At 72.9% G+C, this 17,815-nt stretch overlaps 5 protein-coding genes across 5 annotated transcripts; 2 read left to right on the top strand and 3 right to left on the bottom strand.

The window, feature by feature from the left end:
- Window positions 1-1,988: 1,988 nt before the first annotated feature.
- On the bottom strand, window positions 1,989-3,290 carry AURANDRAFT_24042 (hypothetical protein; the record flags this gene model as incomplete). The annotated part of the gene is made up of 2 exons (XM_009037184.1): window positions 1,989-2,504; window positions 2,571-3,290. The coding sequence occupies 2 exons, from the start codon at window positions 3,288-3,290 to the stop codon at window positions 1,989-1,991; spliced, it is 1,236 nt and encodes a 411-aa protein (XP_009035432.1).
- A 3,507-nt stretch (window positions 3,291-6,797) lies between these two features.
- Window positions 6,798-8,617, bottom strand: AURANDRAFT_36905 (hypothetical protein; the record flags this gene model as incomplete). The annotated part of the gene is made up of 1 exon (XM_009037183.1): window positions 6,798-8,617. One exon carries the CDS (start codon window positions 8,552-8,554, stop codon window positions 6,821-6,823), a length of 1,734 nt encoding a protein of 577 aa, XP_009035431.1.
- Window positions 8,618-9,621: 1,004 nt separating this feature from the next.
- On the top strand, window positions 9,622-10,299 carry AURANDRAFT_62916 (hypothetical protein; the record flags this gene model as incomplete). The annotated part of the gene is made up of 1 exon (XM_009037705.1): window positions 9,622-10,299. One exon carries the CDS (start codon window positions 9,622-9,624, stop codon window positions 10,297-10,299), a length of 678 nt encoding a protein of 225 aa, XP_009035953.1.
- A 2,107-nt stretch (window positions 10,300-12,406) lies between these two features.
- On the bottom strand, window positions 12,407-13,591 carry AURANDRAFT_12176 (hypothetical protein; the record flags this gene model as incomplete). Its single annotated transcript, XM_009037182.1, has 1 exon — window positions 12,407-13,591. A coding segment is annotated over one exon (1,185 nt), but the record flags the coding sequence as incomplete, so codon positions are not given.
- A 1,638-nt stretch (window positions 13,592-15,229) lies between these two features.
- On the top strand, window positions 15,230-15,601 carry AURANDRAFT_8452 (hypothetical protein; the record flags this gene model as incomplete). The annotated part of the gene is made up of 1 exon (XM_009037156.1): window positions 15,230-15,601. A coding segment is annotated over one exon (372 nt), but the record flags the coding sequence as incomplete, so codon positions are not given.
- Window positions 15,602-17,815: the final 2,214 nt, after the last annotated feature.

Genomic DNA, 17,815 nt, shown 5'->3' with positions numbered 1-17,815 from the left:
CGTCGATTCCTTCTCCCGCGTCGCAGGTACGAGGAGATCCGCGCGCGGGAGCGGCAGCAGCAGCAGCGCTTCTCGGAGAACGACCAGCGGCGGTCGCGCATCCTGCTGCGGGACAGCTACGACCACCAGTCGATGGGCCGGTGGAACATCAAGCGCGTCGGCGGCGACTGGCTCAACATGTACCTCGACGACTGGTTCAACACGATCGTCCACCTGCCCTTCCTGCGCCTCATGGGCCTGCTCTGCCTCGTCTACATCCTCGTCGTCTTCGTCTTCGCGCTCGCGTACCTGTCGTTCGCCGACAAGTGCGGCATGGACTTCAGCGATCGCATCGAGGCCTACTACTTCAGCCTCGAGACGATGGCGACGATCGGCTACGGCACGCAGGACTACTTCTTCGGCCACTGCTGGGAGCCGCTGGTCATCATCAACGTGCAGGTCGTCTGCAGCCTCGTCATCGAGTCGCTCTACTTTGGCATCATCTTCCACCGACTGACGCGGGGCCGGAAGCGCCAGTCGACGGTGCTCTTCAGCGACAAGGCCGTCGTGCGGCGCGTCGGCGACGCCTTCTATCTGGTGTTCCAGGTCTGCGAGCTGCGGCGCCACCACCTGCTCGACGCGCGGATTAGGGTGTACGCGGCGCGGCGCCGCGTGGAAATCAACCGCTGGTTCGGGGGGTCCCCGCCAAACTTCAGAACTCTCTATCTCGGTCAAATCGGAGTCGATTCGGCTGACTTTTGGACGACTCGATTGCGCTCATCGAGTTCTCGAAGCACAACAGAAAAACCTGCGTCGAAACCGTCGCACGCGATCGCATTGGGTCGAAGATTTGAGTTCCACGCAGGTGCGCCACGAGCGCGACGCGCACGGCACGGCCTACTACCAGGCGCACCGCATGGCCCTGCGGCGGCCCAACGAGGCGTCGGGCGGTTTGCTCTTGATGGCGCTGCCCCAGCTCGTCGTCCACAAGCTCGACGCGTCGAGCCCGCTCGTGCCGGGCCGCCGGTGGATCTCCGCGCGCGGCGCGCGGCGCTGGTCGGGGCTCGGCGAGGACCGCGACGCGGCGGCGCGCGCGGCGTCCATCGCGTCGCCCCACAAGAAGCGCCCCCCCCGGCGCCTCCCGTCGACGGACGTGCGCATGTTCGCGCCGCGCGTCCCCCACGAGGGCGGCGCGTCGCCCGTCGAGGGCCTCGACGACGACGACGACGACGGCGACTTCGACGACGACGGCCTCGTCCAGGCGGACCCCGACGCGGGCTTCGCCATGTACGACGCCGTCGCGGCGGGCGCGACGCCCGCGGCGGCGCCGCCGGCGGCCGACGACGAGGCGCGGCGCGCGCGGTCCGCGGACCGCGAGACCGCGGCGGCGACGCCGCTCTGCGGGCTGCCGACGGAGCCGCCGGAGGTCCCGCGCGCGGCGACGCCGCCGGCGCACCGGCCGCGCTTCGCGCGCGACGAGGCGCGCGAGTTCCGCGAGGAGCTCGAGGCCTTCTTCTTCGACCGCGACGTCGAGATCGTCGCCATCGTCGAGGGCGTCGACGACATCACGTCGCGCCTCGTCCAGGCGCGCCACTCCTACGCCCTCGAGAACTTCGCCTGGTGGCACAACTTCGCGCCCTGCGTCTTCCGCCAGCCGGGCGGCTCGTGCCTCGTCGACTTCGGCGAGTTCCACCGCACCGTGGACCCGAGCCTCGGCGCCGCGTCGCCGCAAGTGACGCCGTACTAACGCGCGGGAACTGGAAATCGCGCGTCGCTCGGGGCTCCGGGAGAGAGACCCGCGGTTAACGACGACGGGCCCCTGGGTTTCGGGCAAATCTCGCACCCTGGGGGGGGAGGGGAGGGGCTGGTAAAGGGCGGGGAGGCGGCGGGCGATGCGGTGGGTACGCGGGACGTCGTGGCCCGGGCGGCCGCGCGGACGGCGCGCGGCCGCGTCCGCGCGCCGCCCCGTGGGGCACGGTGCAAGTCGCGCCGGCTCCGGCGGTCGGCGCCTAGGCGAGCATCTCGAGCGCCTTGACGCCCATGAGGTCCGTGAGCTTGCACGCCTCGAAGTAGTCCGCGTCGGGCACGTCCGCGAGCGTCTTCTCGCCGCCGCAGACGGCCTGGAACATGGAGATGCCGACGCAGGAGCAGTTGAACTCGCCGACGACGTACTCCGTCTGCATGGGCTCGGCGTTCTCCGCCTTGTCCCAGCCCTCGGGGTTCTTCGGGATGTAGTCGCACGTCCAGATGAGCGGGAGCTTCTCGCCCTTGAGGTCGAGGACGTCCAGGAGGCCGTTCTTGATGTCGCCCTGGAGCTTGGCCAGGAGGTCGGCGTAGAGCGGGTCCGTGGGCTCGTAGTAGGTGTAGGCGCTGTTGCCGCCGACGGCGCTGAGGCCGCCGCCCTCGGGCTTCTTGTGGATGATCATCTGGCACGTGTCGCCGGCCATGAGCACGCGGACCTCGCCCTCGTCGATGCGGCCGAGGAGGCGCTGGTCGACGAGCTGGCCGCCGGCGGCGACGCCGCCCTTGAGGTACTGGCCCGGGAACGTCGACGTCCACGTGCCCGCGCCGGCGCCGTCGGGCCCCTCGACGCAGAACGTGAGGAACTCGCCGACCGTGTGGTACTCGACGTGGTTGTCGTTCATCTCCATGAGCTTGAGGACGACGTCGTCGCCGAGCGACTTCTCGCCGAAGGTCTTGGACGGGTACTCGTGCGCGCCGATGATGCCGTCCTTGGCCTCGTTCGCGATCCAGCAGAGCCAGATGCCCTCGCCCGCGGAGCCGCGGTTCTGCTTGATGACGCGCGGCTGGAAGGCCATGGTCTTCTTGAACTCGGTCTTGAGCGTCTCCTCGTCGTAGTAGGCGAAGGTGTCGACGAGGCCGCAGCCCATGTTCGCGATCTTGCAGAGCGCGTCCTTGGCGCCCATCTTCGTCTGCACGCCCGGCGACGACCAGACGGGCTTGCCCTTGGCGACGAAGGCGTTCATCGTCGCGTCGAACTTGGCCTGGACGCCGTCGACGCCCGGGATCTGGGACAGCTGACCGGGGTTGATGCGGACGATGAGCGCGTCGTACTTCTCGATCGTCGCCTCGAAGCCCGCGTGGTCCTCGTAGTCGTAGAGGAGCATGTCGCAGGCGCCGCCGGCCTTGATGACGCCGTTGGCGATGGGGATGGAGTCGATGCGGTTCCCGTCGGGGCCCTTGTCCGTGCCGCCGTTCTTCGCGCCGGGGACCTTGAACTGGACGACCGCGAGCTTCTTGCAGCTGCCCTCCGGCGAGGGCAGCAGCGTGTTGAAGCGCGTCGTCTTCATCTTCGCCGCGAACTCCTCGGCGCCGAGCTTCTCCTTGGCATCCGCGAGGCTCGAGTACGGGGCAGTCTCCGCGCTGGCGCCGGCACCCTACGCGGCGACGGGTGGGTGGACGGCGGGTTTCGTGCGCGCGGTCCCGCGGTCCCGCGCGGTCGAGGCGGTGGGATCGGGTGGGGGCGGTGCGGGTGCGCGGCCGGGCGACGCACCATGGTTGGCAGGTGCTTTTTGCGACGACGAGAGAGCTGGTGCAGAGCAAAACGCGAGCTGCAGCGAGGGCGCTGGATGTATCTCGTTTGTGGCGTAGGTTTACCGAACATTGCATTTTATTTGTGTTTACGTTGACGTTTGACGATCGATTGCTCGGGAGAGGCAAAGGTCAGTTTCGTAACACGCGTCAGAATCCGACCAGGCCGGATCGCTGTCAGCGATTCCGGCTTGCTTCAAGTGGGGATCTGCGGCGAGCCGGTACGCCGTGGCACTCCGCACGCGGCCGTCGCAGCCGGCCTCGCGGCTGCCGCACGTGCGGCCGCGCCGTCCGACGCCGTCGTCCGCGGTCGACCCAGGCGTGGCTCCGCTCTTGTTAGACGCGGTCGAGGGCCGAGACGTAGGCGCCGGCCGTCGCGTGGGCGAGCATGCTCTTGGAGAGGAGGACGTCGTTGAGCTGCCAGAGGAGCTCCTCGCGGCCGCGGGACGCGCCGCCGCGGTAGATGCCGACGGAGCCGTCGGCGCGGGGCTTGAGGTAGAAGACGTCGCCCGGGAGCCGGAGCTCGTCGTCGTCCGTGGGCCTCGGCGCGCGGTCGTCGCTCTTCGTCGCGCGCGCCGCGGCGCCGAGGCCCTGCTCGAGCGCGGAGCCCGCGAGGGCCGTGCCCAGGCGCACGAAGCCCGCGACGCCCCCCGCCGACGCCGGGAGGAAGCGCCGGAGCCGCCGCCGGAGCCGCGCGAGCGACGACCGGCTGCAGCGGCCCACGACGTCGTCGCCGAGGAGGACGACGGTGCAGCGGCCGCGGCGCGGGTCCCAGCGCCGCGCGCGGTTGCCGACGCAGGGCGCGCAGCCGACGCTGACGGCGCGCACGCGGAGCCGCGGCGGCGGCGGCGGGCCGGGCCGCGGCGCGGCGGCGCCCGCGGCGCCGGCGCGCGGCGCCGGCGGCGCCGCCGCGGGCCGCCGGACCGCGCCGGCCTCGAGGGCGGCGACGAGGGCGGCGACGGCGCCGCCGGCGCCGTGGCCGACGCAGACGAGCTCCGTGCCGTTGGCGAGGTTCGCGAGCCGCGGCGCGAGCGCGTCCCGCGCGGCCTCGGCGAGCTCGAGCAGCGGGCCCGACGCGCCGCAGCGGTCGCCCGCGGCCGTCTCCATGTCGACGGCCGGGGCGTCGAGGGCCCGCACGAGCGCGCTCGCACCGCTGAGCCAGTGGCAGGCGACGACGCAGCGGCCCTCGGACAGCTCCGCGCTCGCCTCGACGGCGAACGCGCCGGTCCCGTCCTCGACGACGGCGCCGCGCGGCGCGCGCGCGGCGAGCTCGCAGGCCTCGAGGGCCTCGGCGACGGCGCGCGCGCGGCAGGCCGCCGACGCGCGCTTCTTGAGGCTCCGCGGGCCCCGGCCCGCGACGTCGCGCGCCGCGGCGACGCGCTCGGCGACGGACGACCCGGACGCCGCGGACGCGCCCATGGACGCGACGTGGTGCGTGACGCCGTCCGTGGCCTTGAGCGCCTTGGAGCTCATGGACAGGGCGAGCAGCGCGCGCCGCACGCGCTTCGGGCCCTTCTCGCCGAGCTCCTCGTCCTGGCAGAGGAACTCGGCGAGGGCGCTAAAGGGGTGTTCGAGCTCCTCGGCCGCGAAGAGCGACCGGTCGTGAGAGACTGCGCCGCCGCGCGCGGCGAGCGCGCGGTCCGCGGTGCGGCGCAGGGCCGCCGCGCCGGCCGCGAGCAAGAGCACTGCGAGCGCCCTCATGTTGCAATCGGCGCGGTGCAACGAGTGAAAGGTGCAGCCTATTACCCCCGCTGTTGGCCGGGCTGCCTCGAAGGCTTACGAATACCCGCGCGCGCAGCGCCGTTCGGTACCGAATCGGGCTTGCCTCGAGACCCCCGGCGAGCCACTCGATCCTCGTGGACGCGGCTCTAGACGGCAACGCCGGCTCGGCGCCTCGAGGCACGAATCGGGCCATGTCGGACCTCGTGGCGCGGACGCGGCGCCTGTCGCGGACCCAGGGCCTGGGCTTCACCTACGCGCCGGGCTACAACGCCGGGCCGCCGGACCCGGGCGCCCGCGTGCGCGTCCTCGTGGCCTGCGACAACGACCCCGACGACCCCCGGGCCTACAGCGGCACGCTGCGGTCCGTGCTCGACGCCGTCGCGGGCATGGCCGGCGTCGAGGTCGTGGGCACCGTCGACTGCAGCCGGGCCATCGCGGCGTCGCTCGACAAGGACGAAAACGCCACGCTCTTCGAGCGCTACGGCGAGACGACGCTCGTCGCGGCCGCCGCGGCCGTCGACGAGGCCCTGCGGCGCCACCCGGAGGCCGAGGTGCTCTTCGTCGCCGACGGCAACTGCTGCGTGCCGCGCCTCGAGTCCAAGATCCCCGTCGTCTGGTGGAACGACTGCTCCTGGGCGTGCTGGCTCCACGAGAGCAGCGGCTGGCGCCACGTCGGCGGCGCCGCGGGCGCCGCGGCCGTGCCCCTGCAGGCCCAGCGCTTTCTAGCCGCCTGGGACGCCGCGGCGCTGAACCGGGCCTCCGCGGCGTTCCTCGCGTCGGACTGGGCCGTCGAGGTGACGCGGCGCGCGTACGGTCCCGACGTCGCGCGGACCACCGCGCGGCTGCCCTACGGCGCGGCCCACGCGGCGCGCCTGCCGGGCCGCGCCGCCGTCGACGACGCCGTCGTGCGCCGCAACTTTTCGCCGAGGTCCTGCGTCGTCTGCTTCGTCGCGTCCGAAAGCGGCTTCGACCACAAGGGCGGAAGGGTCGCCTTAGCCGCCGTCGAGCACCTCCGCGAGTCCGCGCGGGCGGCGCTCCGCGACGGCAATGGCAGCGACCGGCTCCACGCCCTCGCGCGCGCGTCCCTCGTCTGCGTCGGCGCGGGCCCGCCGCCGGGGGTCGAAGTGCCGGACTGGGTGGAGGTGGCCGGCTGGTGCGACCGGTCGTCGCCGGCGGGCCGCGCGAAATTCGCCGGCGCGCTCATGGGCGCCCACTTCGTGTGCATCCCGTCGCGCGCCGACTTTTACGGCGTCACGCTCGTGGAAGCGTTGGCCCACGGCGTCCCCGTCGTCGCCGCGCGCGTCGGCGGCGCGGCGACGATCGTCCGCGCGGGCCGCGGCGCGCTCGTCGACGCGGACGCGCCGCCGTCGGCCTACGCCGACGCCGTCGCCGAGCTCTTCCTCGACGGCGCAAACTACGGCGCCCTCGCCGCCGCGTGCCGCGGCGACTACGACGCGCGGCTCGACTGGGCCGTTTCGCGGCGCGCGCTCGCGGCCGCTTTTCTTGACGCGAAGGCGGGCAAGCGCACCTGCGCCGACGCCAAGGAGTAGGGGTCCGTTTACGACGCCTAGGACGAGAAGAGCGCGTTGATGACGGCGTTGACGGACAGCTTCTTGAGGTGCGTGTACTTCTGGCCGACGCCGATGAACATGATGGGCTGGCCCGTCTTGTAGGTCATGGAGAGCGTCGCGCCGACCTTGTCGTCGATGGTGTCGAACTTGGTGAGCACGAGGCCGTCGATCTGGCGGCCGTCGGGGCAGAACTGGGCGAGCGACTTGTTGAACATGTTCAGCTGGTCGATGCCGTCGTTGCCGACGAGCGCCTCGCCGACGAAGAGCACGAGGTCCGGGCTGTTCACCGAGATGAGCTTGGCGAGCTCGCGCATGAGGCGCTCGTTGTTCTGCATGCGGCCCGCCGTGTCGATGAGCACGCACTCCTTGCCGCGCGACTTCGCGTGGTCGAGCGACGCCTTCGCGACGTCGCCGGGGTCCTTGAGGTAGCCCTTCTCGTAGAGCTCGACGTCGAGGCACTTGGCGTGGGACCGGAGCTGCTCGACGGCGCCGGAGCGGAACGTGTCGCAGGCCGTGATCATGACGTCGACGCCGTGCTCCTTGAGGTAGTACGCGACCTTGGAGAGCGACGTCGACTTGCCGACGCCGTTGATGCCCACGAAGACGATGGAGTAGGGCCCCTTGGGCCGCTTCTTCGCCGCGAGGACCTCGCGGAGCACGTCCGTGGACCGCTTCGGCGTGAGCACGCGCGCGACGGCGTCCTTGAGCGCGTCGCGGACGAGCGTCTTCGCGCGCGCGAAGCGCTCGACCTTCTTGCCCACGAGCGACTCGGAGACCGTGGCCGTGATGGCGTCGGCGACCTCGACGGCGACGTTCTTCTCCATGAGCGTCGTCCGCAGCTTCTCCATGGCCGGGTCCACGAGCTCCCGCGTGAGCGTCTGCGTGCCGGAGACGTTCGCGACGAGCGACCCCAACGCGCTCCGCCCGAACCAGCCCGCGGGCTTCTCCTCGGCGCCGTCGTCGTCGCTCTCCTCGACGAGCTCGTCCGCCTCGTCCCAGGCCGCGGTCTCGTCCCGTCCCGGCAGGTACGTGCCGCGCATCTCGTCGAGCCGCTTCGCCTCGCCGGCCGCCCGCGCGTCCGCGTCGCCGGCCTTGCCGCTAAAGTCCAGCGCCTCGGCCTCCTTGGCGCTCAGGCGCTTGTTCCGCTGGGAACCGTCGCGCCAGACCGTCGGCTTCTTGGGGCCCCGCGGCTCCGCGGGCGCCGCGGCGGCCTTCGCGGACCCCCGGCGCCGGCCGCCCGAGTTCGTCGCCGACGCGCGCCGCTTGAGCTTCGCGAGGCCCGATGCTTCGGTCGCGGGCGCGCCCGACGCCGGCGGCTCCTCGTCGTCGTCGTCGTCTTCCTCCGCCGCCTTTGCCGCCTGCTGTTCCTCGCGGCGCGCGCGCGCCTCCTCGGCCTTGGCCGCGGCCTTCTTCCGCTTGAGCCGGAGCTTCGCCTCCATCTCCCGGGCGAGCGCGTCGTAGGTCGCGTCGAAGGTCGCGCGGAGCGCCGCGGCCTTGTCCGCGTCCGCGGCCGCGCCCGACGCGACGACCCGCTTCCGCACGAGGTCGACCAGATCGCCGCAGAAGTCGAGCTCGAGGCTCCGCTGGCTCGCGACGACGACGACGAGGTCGCCCTCGTTGACGAAGCGCCACTCCAGGTCGTAGGCGTCGATCGTCGCGCGCCGCGCCGCGCCGCCCTTCTCCTCGAGCAGGTAGTTCTGGATGAGCTGCGACACGGGATCGCCGCGCATCTTCTCGACGGCGCGGGACCAGAGCACGAGGCCCGTCTTCTTGAAGATCGTCACGTGGCTGATGGGCAGGGACATGGTGTCGTCGCGGCGACGCCAGGTGACGAGGCCGACTGCCACTACTGCAAGCACTCCGCTCGCCGTCGCAGCCGAGGTCGTCCTTGTCGACTCCTTGACGCGCGTCGTCGGGGATCGAGCGACGAGCGCGCCGCAACGTGCAGTCGCCGCGATGAGGTCCTTGTTCAAGGCCACGATCGTCTCGGCGATTGCCGTCGAGGCGTCCTACAACCAGGCGCCGCCGCCGCCGCCGCCGCCCGGCGCCTGGGGCCCGCCGCCGCCGCCGCCGCAGGGCTACGGCCAGCAGCAGCCGCCGTACGGCGCGCCGCCGCCGCCGCCGCACCAGCGCGGCCCGCCGCCGCCGGCGGAGCAGCAGTGGTACAGCCCCGGCTACGGCCCGGCGGACGGCGCGCAGTCCTGGCAGCAGCCGCAGCGCGACACCGAGGAGCAGCGCGCGGCGCGCGAGGCGCGGGAGAAGGAGCAGGCGCGCGAGCGCGCGCTCTGGACGCTCAAGCAGCGGTTCCCGGGCCTCGAGGACACGACGTACGCCAAGTTCCTGACGGCGCGGAACGACGACGCCGACGCGGCGTCGGAGATGCTCGGCGCGTCCATGCGGTGGCGCCGCGCGTACGGGTGCCCCGTCGACCCGAGCCCCATCGCGCACCAGCTCGCGCCTGTGTGGAAATCAAATCTTCAACACGACTTCAATGTGCGCTTATTCGAATGTTTTGACACGAGCGCTTCAGCTGTGCTTCGAGAACTCGACGAGAGCAATCGATTCGTCCAAAAATCAGCCGAATCGACTTCGATTTGACCGAGATAGAGAGGTTTGAAGTTTTGCTGGACGCGTCCATTCCACTGGTTGATTTCCACACAGGCTCGCGCTCGGCACGGTCTTCACGGCGGGCGCCGACTACGAGGGCCACCCCGTGCTCTATCACTTCGGCCCCGGCGTCGGGCCCAACGCGTCGCCCCAGCAGGTCGCGCTCGCGGCGCGCGCGGCCGTCTACTGGATGGAGAAGGCCGTCGCCAAGTCGCCCGACGGCAAGGTCGTCGTCGTCGTCGTCCGCGACCTGACCGCGCCCAAGGGCGGCGGCCTCAACAAGCTCGCCTACCCGCGCGAGCTCGCCAAGATCCTCGAGCTCAACTTCCCCGAGAGCCTCGCCAAGGCCGTCATCGTTCCGGCCGACGGCTGGTTCCGGGGCCTCTGGGGCGTCGCGTCCCGCTTCGTCGATGCCAAGACGCGGTCCAAGATCCACCTCCTCCCGGACCACCGCGACCTCCTCAAGCACGTGCCCTACCAGGAGCTCCTGCAGCACCTCGGCGGCGGCTCGCGGCACCGCTTCTCGCTCGCGGACGTCGAGGGCCTCCCCAAGGAGTGGGGCGAGTACCACCAGCGCCAGCAGCAGATGCAGCAGCAGCAGCAGGCCCTGCCGCCGCCGCCGCCCCGCGGGCCGCCGCCGCCGCCGCCGCCGCGCGGGCCGCGGCCGCCGGGCGCGCCGGGACCGCCGCCGGGCGTCCGGCCCAACTACTACGCGCCGCCGCCGGGCGCGCCGCCGCCGCCGCCGCCGCAGCGACCGCCGCAGCAGCAGTACGCGCCGCCCCAGTACGGGTCCTACGGCGCGCCGCCGCCGCCGCCGCCGAAGCAGGAGCCCCCGAGCCTCGCGAACTTCGACGGCGGGGAGTGGTGAGGCGTCGCGTAACCACGATCCGTCCGCCCGCTTTCTTGGCAGCAGCCGGCCCGTAGAGCTTTACTAAGCAACGTGTTAGATGTCCTCGAACTCCGCAGGCCCCGGCGCGTGCCCGCCGACGACGAACGTCGGCGGCGCGAAGACGAGCGCCGTCGGCGGCGCGACGACCGGCGCCGCGGGGGCGGCGGGCCGCGGCGGCGGCGGCGCGTCGGCGTCGTCGCCGAGGGCCGCGAAGGCGTTGGGCCCGTCGTCGCGGCGCGGCGGCGCGGCCGCGCGCCTCGGCGCGGGCTGCCGCGGCGTCCGCGCGGTGTCGACGTCGAAGAGCCAGCGCATGTCGCCGGACTCCTTGGCCTCGACGGCGAAGGACGCCGGCGCGATGACGACGGCCTCGGGCGCGACGCCCGCGCGCGCGGCGGCGAACGCGGCGCCGTCCGCGCGCCCTCTCGCGGCGGCCGCGGCCTCGGCCTCCTCGCGGCGGCGCTGCTTGAGCGCGAGCTTCTCCGCCGACGGGCCGCCGCCCGCGCCGCCGGGCCGCCGCGACCCGAGCTTCACGGTCTGCGTCTTCTGGGGCACGTAGAGCGCCTTGGGGCCCTTGCCCACGGCGGGCTTCGCCGCGTGCTTCGCGGCGGGCGCCTTCTTCACGAGGCAGCTCGTCTTCGAAGCGCGCCGCGCCGCGCCGCGCGCTTGTTGTTTTTGCTGCTTCTTGCCCATCGAGATGGCAGCGCGTCGAGGAGCTATCGGGCGATGCACAGCTCACTCGAGGCCGAAATGCGTTCATTAACCTTGGGATGTTGCCCGGCAACACACCGAACCTTGCCGTTCCATCAACGATGGAATCGTACGGCTCCATCGCGCCGCAGCCCGCGCGAGCGGGGCAGCACGGCTCCATCGCGCCGCAGCCCGCGCGACGGGCTGCGCCGCTCGCGCTCTTCGCCGCGTCTTCCCTCGCCCTGACGTTGGCCGGCGGCGCCACGCTGCGCTCCGCCCTGCTCGTCGAGCAACGGACGGCGAGCTGCCCCGGCTGCAAAAACACGGCCACGGGCGACCTCTGCGCGCCGTGCACTTTGGACGGCGACTGCGCCTCCGCGGACCTTCCGGCCGTCCAGGGCTACGACGTCGTGTCCTTCCATTCCCTTCCGTCGGGCGAGTGCGGCGCGGCCGGGTCGCCGGCGATCACGGCGGAGTACGGCGGCTACGTCTGGCGCTTCGGCTCCGAGGCGAACCGCGACGCCTTCCGGGCGGACCCGGCGAAATACGCGCCGAAGTACGGCGGCTTCTGCGCCCTGGGCGTCGCCGCCGAGGACGCCTGGAGCCGCGAGATGCTCGGCCCGCCGATCGCCTTGGCGTCGGCCGACTACTGCGGCACCGCGTGGGCCTTGGTCGACGGCGCGCTCTACCTCTTCAATGCCAACGCGCAGCCGAAATGGTCGCCCGAGGCCGACATCGCCGCCGCGGACGCGCGCTGGGCCGAGTGGTTCGGCGACGGCCCCGCGCCGGTGAACACGGACGCCTACGCGATGCGCAAGGGCGAGTGCGTCGCGTCGGCCGTGGGCAACTGCTGCTCCTGCGACGCGGCGCTGGGCTACGACTGCCCGCTGAGCCTCCTCGGCGCCGACGCCGACGCCCACGGCTGCCTCGCGTCCGCGGGCTACGCGTGGTGCGCGTCCTCGGGGACGTGCGAGCGCGCCTTCGAGGGCGGCTGCGAGTCCCGAACCCGCGCGCGCGGCGCCCCGGCGCACTACGGCATGTGACGTGTAATTGTTGTCCCTTACCTCGCGACGACGTCGTGGGCCTCGAGGCGGGACACGAGCTCGGCCTTCCGCCCGGAGACCTTGAGCTTCCGCGCCCGGAGGAGGTCCTTGAGCTCGACGACTGTGCGCGTCGCGTAGTCGGCGGCGCCGGCGATGGGCACGGCGTCCAACGCCGCGTCCGGCGCGGGCCCCCAGGGCGACGGCGCGGCGCCCCAGGGCGACGGCGCCGCCGCCGCCGCGACGACGACCGTCGGCGCCCGCGCGGGCTTGCGCGCGGCGGGCTTTGCCTCGGGCTCCGCCGGCGCGTCTGCCTCGGCCTCGGCGGGCGCGGCCTCGGTTTTGGGAGTCCCGCCGCGGACCTCGTACTTGAGGAAGCGCAGGTCCACGCCGCCCGACACGAGCTTGCGCTTCGACGACGCGCGCATGCGCAGGTTCCGCGTCACGGCCATGTTGCCCGTGAGCGCGTGCGCGGTGGCGCCCGGCGCCTCGCGCCGGAGGAACGATCCCAGCGCGTCCCACGCCTCCTCGGCGCCGTCGAGGCGGCCGTCCCAGGGCGGGTTGCTCACGACGACGTCGGGTGTCGCGCCCAGCGCGAGGGTCGCCGCGTCGCCGCGCGCGAAGACGACGTCGCGGTCGACGGACGCGCGCCGCGCGCCGTCCTTGGCGAGGCGGAGCGCGCCGTCGTGCGCGTCGCTCGCAAGGATCTGCGCCGGCGCGCGGGGCAGGGCGCGGCCGAGGGCCGCGCCGAGGGCCGCGTCCCAGGCGTCGCCGTCGAAGTCGAGCCAGGTCGTGCACGCGAAGCGGAGGGGGGCTTCGGAGGGGGGCCCCGCGGGGCCGAAGCCCGCGCGAATCAAACCCGGCGCGACGTCCCGCGCCATGAGCGCGGCCTCGACGGGCAGCGTGCCCGAGCCGCACATGGGGTCGCAGAGCACGGCGCCCGCGGCGGCCTTCGCCGGCCAGTCCGCGAGATACAGCAGGCCCGCGGCGACGGTCGTCCGCAAAGCCGCCTTGTGCGCGACGTCGCCGCGGTAGCCGCGCTTGTGGAGCGACTCGGACGCGACGGCGCGGTAGAGGCGCGCCTCGTCGTAGTCGACGTAGAGGTGCACGGGCACGTCGCAGGCCTTGGTGTCGACGCTCGGCCGGCTCCCGAGGCGGTTGCCCGCGCGGAACGAGTCGACGATCGCGTTCTTCACGGTGAGCGACGAGAAGTGGGAGTGGGTCAGCGCCGCCGACGGCGCGCGGCCCAGCGTCGTGTCCACGCGGAGCGTGCCGTCGACGCGCATGAGCGCGTCCCAGGGCACGTTGCGCGCGACGTCGTACAGATCCTGCGCCGTCTCGACGCCGGCCTCGCAGGCCAGGAGCTCCATGACCTTGGTCGCCGTGCGCGCCTCGAGGCCCGCGCGCAGGAGCACGCCCATGTCGCCGTCGAACTCGCAGCCGGACTTGCCCACGCGCACCTCGGGCGACCGGATGCGGGGGCCGGACAGCTCGCTCGCCAGGACCTCCTCGAGGCCGCGGCAGCAGGACGCGAAGTAGCGCAGCGGCGGCCGGTAGGCGCTCGTTGCGGCGAGCCAGAAGCACAGCCGACGCAGCGTTTTTAGGGCCTCCATAACTCGCTGCTGCACCGAGGCTTCACCATCAAGTCAACGTCGACGACGGCGCGCGCCGCGGCGGCGATGTTACTACTGGTCGCTCGTGGCGGAGTCGGGCGACGCGGACCTGGCCATGGAGTGGCGCGGCGCGGCGCCCCCGTCGTCGTCGTCGTCGTCGTCGCCGGCCGACGCGGAGCCGCCGTCGGAGCCCGAGCCGTAGAGGTCGCCGTACGCGTCCGGCGGGTCCGGGCCGAGGTCGTCGCGGATGGCCTTGAGCTTGCGGTGCCAGGCGCCGACGACCGTCGCGGCGTCGTAGGGCGGCTCCGCGAGGTCCGCGCCGGGCTCCGGGTCCGCGCCGTCGTCGTCGAAGGGGTAGAGGAGCGCCGCGTCGTCGACGTCGTGGGCCTCGGCCGGGTAGGACTGGGCCGTGTTGCCCAGCGCGCGGAGCGTCAGGGCCTTGGGTTTCATCTCGAGGGCCGCGTGCCAGGCCTTGTGCTTGAGGGGCGCGCAGTCGAAGTCGTCCGCGAGCGTGTGGAGGTCGACGGCGAGCGCGTAGGCCTCGGGGCACGCGTCCAACACCCGGATGCAGCAGCGCCAGACGTGCTCCTCGGCGAGGCCCATCTTGAAGTGGCGCAGCGCCCGCAGCGCGCCGGGCAGGTGGCGCCAGGTCCGCGGCGGCGCGCCGGACGCCGGCGGCTCCGCGAGTATCCGGACGCCGGCGCCATAGCAGTAGTCCACCGCGGCGGCGACGCCGTGGAAGGACAGCGTCGGGAGCATGGCCAGCGTCTCCCCGAAGCCGACGTCGCTCCGCTCGACGAGGAGGGACCGGAAGTAGGCCGACGACGCGCAGAGCACGACGCGGTGGCATGGGATCGTCTCGCCGCCGTCGCACGCGAGGACGACGTCCGTGAAGCGGCCGTCGTGGCGCAGCGCGTCCATCTCGACGAAGGCGTGGACGCCCGCGGCCCGCGACAGCGTCGCGCGGCCGTCCTCGGCCAGGCCGTCGTCGTCGCCGCGGTCGCCGGCGCTCGACGGCGGCGACCGCGGCGCGCGCCGCTGGTCGTCCCAGACCGTCGGCCGGAGCCGGCCCGTGTAGGGGTCCGCGCCCTCGTCGTCGCTCGGCCAGTCGCCCTCGGCGCGCTCGGCGAGGTGCGCGAGGGCGTCCTGCCGCTCCTCGCTGAGCGCGTTCATGAACGCCAGGCCCGGCAGGGCCTCGCCCCGCTCCTCGTCGGCGCTCTTCGCCGCGACGTAGCGCTCGTAGAGCTCGTCGTCGTCGAGGTCCTCGAGGTTCTCCCGCTTGCGGCCGAAGGGGAACATGGCGCCCTCCGACGGCGCGCGGGGCAGCCCCAGCCTTTGCCTAAACAGGCGTTTTTTAAGCCTTCGTGTACTTGCAGCGATGTTGAGGATCGTTTGGTCGATAAAAATTTTCGGGGGCTGCCCGGGACACACACGATGGATTCCACCATCGCCCAGTTAAAGGCGAAGGTCGACGCCGGGAAGGCGACGGCGGAGACGAAGAAGCAGCTCGGGGACGCCTACGCGGCGGACAAGCGGACCTACGGCGACGCGCTGACCTGGTACTCGGCGAGCGCCGAGGAGGGGTCCGCCGAGGGCGCCTACGAGCTGAGCCTGCTCTACGCCCACGGCAAGGGCACGAACCAGGACAAGGCCATGGCCAAGAAGTGGCTCATCCTCGCCGCGGAGCGCGGCTCGACGAAGGCCCAGCTCTTCATCGCCAACCTCTACACCAAGGGCGGCGGCGGCTTCGAGAAGGACGAGGCCAAGGCGTTCACCTACATCTCCAAGGCCGCCGACGCGGGCAGCGCCGAGGCGCACCGCCAGCTCGGCGTGCGCTACATGTACGGCAGCGGCGTCGCCAAGGACCTCGACGCCGCCGTCGCGTCCCTCGAGAAGGCCGCGTCGCTCGGCGCCGATAACGCGACCGACTACCTCGAGGAGGCGAAGAAGAAGCAAAAGTCCACGGGCACCTTCCGCAAGACCGCCGCGGCCGTCACGGGCATGTCGGGCTTCTTCAGCAAGAAGGAGAAGAAGAAGGAGGACGCGCTCAAGTTCAACCCCACGAAGACGCCCAAAAAGGCCGCCCCGGCCGAGGCCGCGCCGGCCGCCGCCGCGCCGGCGCCCGTCGCCGCCGCGGCACCGGCGCCGGCGCCCGTCGCCGCCGCCGCGCCGGCGCCGGCGCCGGCCACGCCGGTCAAGGAGGTCGCGCCCGAGCCCGCGCCCGCGCCGACGCCCGCGCCCGCGCCCGCGCCGAAACCCGCCGTCGTCGTCGAGATGCCCGTGCCGAAACCCCTGGGCGGCGGCTGCCCCGTCGCCCCGCCGGCGCCCGCGCCCGTCGCCGCCGCCGCGCCCGCGCCCGCGCCGAAACCCGCGCCCGCGCCCGCGCCGAAGCCCGCGCCGGCGGCCGTGGCGGCGCCCGCGGCCGCGGCGGCCTACGCGTCGGCCATCCGGAGTAGCTCCACGACCAAGGACGACAAGGCCGAGTACGCGGCCGCGATCCGAACGTCCGCGCCGGCCAAGGCCGAGGCGCCCGCGGAGCCCCTCGCCGCCGCGCCCATCTACCGCTTCGCCTTCGCGTACGTCGCGGTCCTCGGCCTCGCCGTCGCCGTCGGCGCGGGCTTCTTCTTCATGTGAAGCGCGCGCCGCGGCGCGCCGCGCGCCCGCCGCGCGAGTCTGTTGTAACCCGGGCGCGCGCCGAGCTCGAAGCTAGTACAAACCTCCCCCTTATAACGGCCGGTCGCTCGTCGGCGCGGGCGCGGCGAGGTCGACCTCGTCCTCGCCGATGAGGACGCCGTCGTCGTCGTGGCCCGGCGCCGGCGCGTCGCCGAGGCCCTCGCGCTCGGCGACGAGCTCGTGCGCGACGTCGAAGAGCTGCTTGAGCTCCGCCTCCGTCGCGAGGCCCGATCCGCGGAAGTGGACCTTGCCCTCGTGGTCCAGGAGGAAGACGTAGCCGACGAGCCGGTTGTCGACGCCGAGCGTCTTCCGGATCTCGGACACGTCGCCGATGCGCAGGCACGACCGCCGCTGGAGGCTCAGGTCCGTCTCGGCCTTGCGCAGGTCCCGGAGCAGCCACGACTTGAAGAGCCGGAGGATCGGGTTCTCGACGAGCGACACGTGGACCATGCCCGTGTGGTCGTTGGCGCGCGGCGACAGGTGCACGCGCCGCGCGAAGGGCTCGCTCCAGCTCTTGAGGTGCTTCGCGCCGATCTGGCGCATCGAGACGCCGACGAGCGTCACGCGCTGCCGTAGCATGCGCGGCAGCTCGACGTCGCTGCCGTCGACGTCGAGCGCGCCGAAGGCCGGGAATACGACGGACGGCGGCTCGCGCCGCGCCATGACGGGCTTGCCGTCCGTGACGCGGATCTCGCGCAGCTCCTCGACGAGCGACAGCTCCCTCCGCCGCACGCGGGAGCCCGTGAAGGGGCGCGCGGTGGCGAGCGCATTTGGTGCGCTTCGCAGCGCGCCTGCTTGTGCGGGTCTCAGCATCGATGCGACAGCCCGCGCAGAGGCAGCACGCAGAGCAGCCATCGTTGAGCGAGTGCAGAGCTGCAAGTCCGCCTCAACAACGATGGTGCAGCCCTCGAGCCTCTAAAAGCGCAGCGTTTCGCGGTGCCAATCGAACATTTCTCGCTTCGCGAGGCCGCCGCAGGACTCCTAGGACAGGCGGAGCAACACGAGGCTCGCGAGGTGACGCATGCGGGCCGATTGCTTCCTCATCCTCCCGTTGATGGCCCGGGCCCTCGCGCTGCCGAAGGGCCGGCTCGTCGTCGGCTACGCGACGTCCCGGAGCCTGCGCGAGGACTCGGTGGTGAAAGCCGTCGAGCACGGCGTCAACGTCGTCATCTTCGCCTTCGCGCACCTCGAACTCGACGGCGGCGGTCGGCCGCGCGTCGCGCCGACGTTCGACGTCGACGCCGCGCGCGACGCCCTGACGCGCGCGCGGGCCCACGGCGACGTCGCGGCGCTCTGCGCCTTCGGCGGCTGGAACGGCCCCCACCCGTCGACGGAGCTCTCCGGCGCGGCGTGGTACGACTGCTGGAAGGCGTGGAACGACGACCTCGGGGGCCTCTTCGACGGCGTGGACTGGGACCTCGAGGGCCACGACGACCCGGCCGCACCGACGACGACGCTCGGCGCGGCGACGGCGGCCCTCGT

The sequence above is a fragment of the Aureococcus anophagefferens genome (assembly GCF_000186865.1).
Source record: "Aureococcus anophagefferens unplaced genomic scaffold AURANscaffold_6, whole genome shotgun sequence".
In the NCBI taxonomy this organism is placed as follows: Eukaryota; class Pelagophyceae; order Pelagomonadales; family Pelagomonadaceae; genus Aureococcus; species Aureococcus anophagefferens.
Note: the sequence above shows the minus strand (reverse complement) of the source record. Positions and strands in the feature narration are given on the sequence as shown.